Below are 7,270 nucleotides of genomic sequence, written 5' to 3' on the forward strand. Positions count from 1 at the left end.
GTAAAACTGGCAAGAGGCTTTTAGAGATTTATATGCAACCCACTTCAGTATTCTTAACTGAAGAATCCCTTGGATAGAGGAGTCTGGCAGGCTAAGGTCGATAGGGTTGCAAAGAGTCAGACATGACTAAGTGACTTAGCACGCATGCACACATCTCAAAAGGGCAAAGAATTTATGACGACAAGTCTTCTAAAGTACATGCTCTAAGAAACAGGAGGTTGGGGCATCTGTGGTTAGGCTGTCTGGAATCTGGAAGGGATGACGGTGAGAGGGAGTAAAGTGGCTTAGAGGCAGGAAAAGTCTATCTAAAGTTGAGTTAAGCTGAGGGGAAAGTTACAGCACTTGTGATCATGCTCTATAAAGCTGGTCAGCCTGGGTTCAAACTTGAACTCCATTGCTTATTAGCTGGGTGACATGAGGTAAGTTACTCGACCTCTCTGGGCCTAGTTTCCTCATCTTATAAAAAGCAGATGATTACCACTTAATTCATTAATATTTAATTCAAACAGCAGAGACATCACTTTGCCAACGAAGGTCCACATAGTCAAAGCTATGGTTTTTCCAGCAGTCATGTACAGATGTGAGAGTTGAACCATAAGGAGGGTTGAGCACCAATGAACTGATGCTTTCAAATTGTGCTGCTGGAGAAGACCCTTGAGAGCCCCTTGGACTGCAAGGAGATCAAACCAGTCAATCCTAAAGGAAATCAACCCTGAATATTCATTGGAAGGACTGATGTTGAAGCTGAAGCTCCAATACTTTGTCCACCTGATGTGAAGAGCCGACTCATTGGAAAAGGCCATGATGCTAGGGAAGATTGAAGGCAGGAGGAGAAGGGGATGACAGAGGACGAGATGGTTAGATGGTGTCACCGACTCAATGGACATGAGTTTGAGCAAGCACCGGGAGACAGTGAAGGACAGGGAAGCCTGGTGTGCTGCAATCCATGGGTTCACAAAGAGTTGGACATGACTTATCAACTGAACGACAATACTTAATTCACAGGATGGTTGGTTAGATTAAATATGTTAATCCAAGTACAGCCCTTAAACCACTACCTGGGACATAATAAATATATGACTTGCTGTGGTTTAAATCACTTTGCCATTCCTAGCCTGCATTTCCCCAAATCATGCCATCTAAGAAGTATATGGAAAATTAAATGAGAAGATGGATGCCCACAACCTTAGCCCAAGACTGGCATCTGGTAAGACTCTTTTAAAGGACCAATATTCCCGTAACTATAGTTACCATTACTGATACTTGTATTATTTGTTGCTCAGGCTCTTATTCCCTTTTTTGTCACAATAATCACTATTTACTATTATTATTAACTCACATACTCCCTATTGTGAATGGTAATATCAGCAATATTACTTTTTTTTTTTTTAGCCGCCCCGAACTGCTTTTGGGATCTTAGTTCCCCCACCAGGGATTGAACTCCGGCCCTCTGCAGTGAAAGCACAGAATCCTTAGGTCTTCCCTGGTGGTCCAGTGATTAAGACTCTGCACTCTCAATGAGAGGGCACAGGTTCAATCCCCGGTTGGAGAACTAAGAATCACATGCCATGCGGTGCAGTCAAAAAAAGAAAGAAAGCACGGAGTCCTAACCACAGGACTGCCAGCGAATTCCCAGTATTACTATCTCACTATTCCGTACATCCGGTCCCCCTCTGTCAGGCAGTCCGGAAGCCTGCCAGGGTTTCTCCTTCCCAAGCCAGGCTTTTCCTCGCTGGCCCCCCGACCCTTCACCTGATTGGCGAAGGCGATGGTGAGACTCAGGCCCCAAGCTCCCAATAGGAAGCAAAGGCTGACAGCAGCACTTGCCAGCCCATCGGACAGGTGGGATGCCTGACTGAGCACTGAATGATTCCTTTTTTCTTTTCATCATGAAGCAAGGCTATTTTTTCCTATATAATTTTTAAAGGTTACTTTCCATTTACAGTTATTTTAAAAATTGCCTATATTCCCCGTGTTATACAATGATTCTTAAGAAACCAGATAGCAAGGTAGGTAAACCCATGAAACAAAACTCCTCTCTGCTCCCAAGCATTGCTCACAGTCCCATTCCCTCCTCTACACTGCTCAGTGGTCTCACCCGGTCTCCTCACCGGGTGGGCCAGCCTATGTGCACTGCTCAACTCAGGAGGTGAAAGGTGTTCAAACGCGACTTCCCCCAGGAGCTATAACTCTGGATCTCAGTTTCTCTATCTTGGTCTTGGCATTCCCACCCTAGCTCAACTTCCCACGAGTCTGGTGTCAGCAGTGAACTAGGAATAACTCCTATAAAACACTACAGAGAACTTCCCTGGTGGTCCAGGGGCTAAAACTCCACACGCTTAGACTCCTTCAAGGCAGAGGGCCCAGGTTCGACCCTTGGTCAGGAAACTAGACCCCATGTGCCGAAACTCAAAGATCCCTCACAACTAAGACCGGGCACAGTCAAATAAAGAAATAAATATTTTTTTTTAATTTTAAAACAAATAAAACACTATACAAAGTAATCAAACTTTTATTGAAGCCTTTATGTGCCAACATCGACTAGACCAAGACATAAGGCACGGGCCCTGCTCTTGAGGAGCTCACAGTCTAGAAAAGAGAAGATACCAAAAAAATGATTCCCACAAAGATGGATGGGCATGGGGGGCACGCAGAGTCATGACCCCCCCACCTCTTCTATTCCAGGTTGGGTGGAACAGAGAGCAGAGAGCTTATCACCGCCTCTCCCTCCTTCCCTGGGACGGCTCTGACTTCCCACCGTCCTAAGCATCAGGACACCAGGGAGAGACAAAGATGCAGGGGATACAACTGCTGCCCTCAAAAAGCTAGAACATCCCGGAAGGATATATATATATATACAATGGTAACTTTGTGTCCCAAAGCCGCAAACCAGTGCAGCAAAAGCTGGGGAGAACAGGGGCTGGGCCAGCCCAGTCCAGGGAGTGGGAAAAGAAGTAACGGAAAGGGAGGTATCCAGGGCCCAGGAAGTAGGGCAAGAGGTGGAGAAGCTCATAGTAGGGCGCCAGCAGCCGCAGCCAACAGAAGAGTCACCCATCCCGCCCAAGGAGCCGCAGAGCCTTTACTATGGGGCACGTCTTTTATGGGGTACTGCCCCATATTTCTGCGGTCCTGGTGGCTACTAGCACCTCCAGCCAAGCTATCTTCCTCTTCCCGGAAGGTCTCACGTCCCACCTCTTGTGGAGAAGTCTGGTTGGTCCGAGCTGGGGTGATGGGTTCAGTGGTGGAACGGGTGGTGGTAGAGACTGGGGTAGCTTTGGTGGTAACGGTGGAGGATGGGGCAGAGGTGGAAGTACTGACAGATTTTGTCGGGGCCAAGGTGGTGGACCGAGGTGGGGGCAGCAAGACAAGAGGTGGGAATTGAGGGGAGAAGTAGGTCTTGTTGCGGAGGTCCGAGTTACAGCGGGACCCCTGGCAGCAGGAGCCGCTGAGCATGAACCCTGGGCCTGTCGCCGAATCCCGGGTGCAGAACTCGTCCTGGACGCAGCCCCGGACAGGCAAGGACACGGTCACATTAGCTGCAGGAGAGAGACACGGGTAGGTCCATGGTGGGGGGGAGGGGGTAGGCACAGCCAGAACGAAACTTAGGGGCAACACGAGATCAAGAACATCCAAAACAGGTGATGGAAGGGCTCTGCATCCATTAATCCCCGTGTCTCCATTTGGGCCCCATTTTGAGAAACACTGTCCCACTGTCTTTTGTATTCGGTAGATCACATTTCCCATAGGACTTAAGAGGAAAAATGTGTAGAATGAACTACAAGTCCCACAATGCTTTGGAAGAAAGGTTTGAACTGGGATACAACACCTCTCAACAGGAGGAAAGAGAAGAGCATTGCCTCCCTCTTCCTCCCCTGACTCCACCCTTGCCAAAATTCAGTCTTAAGAGTCAGAACTCAGTTCAGTTCAGTAGCTCAGTAGTGTCTGACTCTGCAACCCTATGGAGGCAGCATGCCAGGCCTCCCTGTCCATCACCAACTCCCGGAGTCCAACCAAACCCATGTCCATTGAGTTGGTGATGCCATCTAACCATCTCATCCTCTGTCATCCCCTTCTCCTCCCACCTTCAATCTTTCCCAGCATCAGGGTCTTCATCTCCCATAATACACCTCGCAGAGGATGGGATTTGAAGAATTCACATGGTTCCCTGTGGCAGAGACTTGGAGGCTGAACCACATCTCTCCTAATACTTCGGGGTGGGACAAAGTATTTGGAGACAATAACCTTTGAGTTTTAAGGACTAGATTCCCCATGATGCCTGGGCAGAAGCCTGGAGACTTAAATACATTTCCCATTGCACATCCTCCCATTCTGCACCTGGCAAGCCTCTGTGAAAACATATTTCCTCCAAAACTCTGGGATAAAAGCATTCCTATTCCCGTGATATCCTGGGAATAGGACTGCATTTCTTATGATGCTCTAGGACAAGCCACCAACTTAGGCCTACGGTTCCCAGGAGGCGCTGGAAGGTGGGGGAACCCTTTGGGTAAAGGGGTGCTATTACCTACCACCCATGAGGCCTCAGAAAAGGCTACCACGACCCGTGCAGGCCAGGTGCTTTGGAGCTCCGCTCACCTGCTGTCAAGGTGACATTGCCGTCGAAACAGCCCTTGTAGAAATGGTCGCTGGCGTTGTAGCAGCTCACGACAGGCGGCGCCCTGCCCTGGCACTCCTTGCGGCTCAGCCCCACGCAGCTGTAACACTCGACGCCGTTGGGCTGGTAGGCACTCTCATTGCCTGCGAGGGGGGCGAGGAGGAAGGAAGCGGTCCAGGGGGTTCAGGAAGCACTGACCTGCTCGGGGTCACTGAAGTCCACGTCTCCGCCCCTCGACGGACAAGCAGCTCGGCCTCTAACCCCGCCCCCAGGGCGTGACCCCGCCCCCAGCCCATGCGGAGTTTTCCCTCCTCCTGCTTGCGGCCGCCCCCAGCCGCTCGGCCCAGGTGTGGCTCCGCCCCCGAGCCTGCGGCTCCGCCCCCACCGACCTGCGGGGTTGAGCGCTCTCGAGGTGAGGTTGAGTTTCGCGTTGCAGCGGTCCTGGGGACACTGCTGCAGCTGGATGAAGGCCAGAATCCCGTAAAGGTCCAGTCCGCGGTCATTCTTGCCGGGGAGTCCCGAACCGCAGCCCCGCACTGCCACCGAGAATTGCCCGTGGACTGCGAAGAGGGGAGGGGGCGGGGGTCAGAGGGGCGGGGCCTGTGGGCGGGGCCTGAAATAGATCCGCCCCAGAAGATAGGCAGGCCAGGGCGGGAGCACAGGGGAGTGGGGGGTTCAGAAAGAGCAGATCCGAGGGGAAAGAACAACGGACTTGAGAGATCTGAGGATGAGGGGACAGAGAAGCTGACAGATGCTGTACACAAAAGCTGGGATGGGGTAAGAGTGGAGATAAGAAGGGGCACGACCACAAGGAGTCTCACCCGGAAAGCATCAGAAGGAACCTGAAACTGACGAAAAAGGCACAGGATCAGAGACAGATGGAGCCTCCTAGGAGCTGCGACCTCAGACAATGGAGAGTCAGAGGGACCCGGAACCTCAGCCTTGGGACCCTGGGAGAGTATCTCCAGGGTGGGTCTCCATCACAAGGGCCCCATTGGATGGGGGAGGCTTGGTCGGGGTGGAGAGGATTTTGGAATGGCCAGAAGGCGATAGCGAGATCTCAGTGAGCCAGACTGTGCCCTTGAAGGAGATGAGGTCCCATATCTGGATTCTCCCAGGTCACCTCACCCCTGCGCAACGCTCAGTCCTCACCTGTCTAAGCCCTAAAGGCGTGGGTGTGTTGAAAGGCCCAGGCCCTTGCAGACTGAAAGGGAAGAATGGGGATGCGTTCGAGTGGGTGTGGCCAAAGTTAGAAGGAGGGGCGGGACTATAATAAGGAGGCGGGGCCCGGATGGAGGCGCTGGTAGCGGGTACGCAAGGACAAGGAGGTCCCACTCACTAGTCTCCACGGCCCCCACAGCCTCTGTGCAGACTTCCACGCCTGGTGCACACTTCACCGTCTTCATCTTCTGCGGCGAGCACCCGTCATCTGCGTTCTGCACGCAGCTGTAACACTCCAGGGCCTTCGCTCCTGGGGGTGCAGAGGCAAATAGAACTGAGCCTTCCCAACTGAAGTCGCCTCCCCAGAGAAGAAATAGTCCTTCCCACTCCTTCCGCCCCTGTGCAACTGTACTGCACATCATTTTCCAGGGCAGGGATAAGGAAATGCGTGCGTGCTAAGGCGCTTCCGTCGTGTTCAACTCTTTGCTACCCTTTGGACTGTAGCCCGCCAGGCTCCTCTGTCCAAGGGATTCTCCAAGCAAGAATACTGGAGTGGATTTCATGCCCTCCTCGGGGATAAGGAAAACCTAGCCGGAAATCTGAGACCAGGAGATACATTGTGTCCTTTTCATGCCTACAGTGGGAGTACCTTTTTCTCAGCCCCTTATGCCCAAGGTGGGGGATCCCTGACTTAAATGGGGGGACTCCTTCCTTCAGTTCTCCACTTAGGACGGGAGAATTTTACCCACAGTCAAGTCATTCGGTGAGACATCCCTCCCCATCCAACCCCCGACGTCTACTCAGGATGGAAGAAAGTTTCCACAGTCCTTTCTGTCCAGGGTAGCAAATCCTTCCTAAAGCACCCCCTCCCCCACCGAGGCAGGTGATCTTTCCCACAATCCCCCTGTTTCAGGTGGAAGAATTTCCCCCACAGCTCCCTCTGCTCAGGACAGGAGATTTTTCCCGCAGCCCTCTCCATTGAGGGGTGCGGTGGAGGGGAGACTCTTCCTTAGAGCTCCCACTGTGCCCCCTCCGCCCCCTTCTGGCAACAGACTCACCTTCTGGAAGCAGCAGCGACAGCAGGAGCAACCAGCCAGTAGTCCAGATCACTGCCCAGGAACCTGCTCTCCTGGCGGGGTCCATGGTTCCGTCCTGCTCTCTCGGCTTCCCCCCTAGGTGTGCCGCCTCCCAACCCAGGTCCTCTTAGCTGAGCCCGGGATGAGTAACCTCCCCCCAGGCAACCCTGGCCTTGCCCAACCGGGCCAAATCAGCGTCCGCTGTGGGGCGTGACACCCGCCCCTGGGCGCGTCGTCACCCACAGCTGCCAAGGAGGGAACGGGAGGGAGTCATGGTTCCCTGGCAGTTCCCAGGAGAAAGTCTGTGTGTTTGGGGTCTGAGGCGGGGGAGAGAGGGGAGGACTGAGGCTCACAGAAGGGGTCTACTCAACACTCAGCATCCAGTAAATATTGAATAAGTGCAGGTTTGGGGTTGGGTGAT

General features: G+C 52.7%; 1 protein-coding gene across 1 annotated transcript; it reads right to left on the reverse strand.

The window, feature by feature from the left end:
• Positions 1 to 2,494: 2,494 nt before the first annotated feature.
• LYPD3 (LY6/PLAUR domain containing 3) lies at positions 2,495 to 6,988 on the reverse strand. Its single transcript, XM_061135827.1, has 5 exons — positions 6,832 to 6,988; positions 5,952 to 6,083; positions 5,002 to 5,172; positions 4,594 to 4,755; positions 2,495 to 3,536 (listed from the first exon to the last, which is right to left on the reverse strand). Exons 1-5 carry the CDS (start codon positions 6,914 to 6,916, stop codon positions 3,010 to 3,012), a joined length of 1,077 nt encoding a protein of 358 aa, XP_060991810.1. The 5' UTR covers positions 6,917 to 6,988; the 3' UTR covers positions 2,495 to 3,009.
• Between the last annotated feature and the right edge of the window lie 282 nt (positions 6,989 to 7,270).

The sequence above is a fragment of the Dama dama genome, chromosome 4 (assembly GCF_033118175.1).
Source record: "Dama dama isolate Ldn47 chromosome 4, ASM3311817v1, whole genome shotgun sequence".
NCBI classification, from domain to species: domain Eukaryota; kingdom Metazoa; phylum Chordata; class Mammalia; order Artiodactyla; family Cervidae; genus Dama; species Dama dama.

Excerpts from the sequence above, each read along its gene's own strand:
- LYPD3 (XM_061135827.1), bottom strand. The coding sequence starts at position 6,916 with ATGGACCCCGCCAGGAGAGCAGGTTCCTGGGCAGTGATCTGGACTACT. Across the intron at positions 6,084-6,831 it reads GTCGCTGCTGCTTCCAGAAG|GAGCGAAGGCCCTGGAGTGT; the intron begins GTGAGTCTGTTG and ends CTGCACCCCCAG. Across the intron at positions 3,537-4,593 it reads CAATGTCACCTTGACAGCAG|CTAATGTGACCGTGTCCTTG; the intron begins GTGAGCGGAGCT and ends TCTCTCCTGCAG.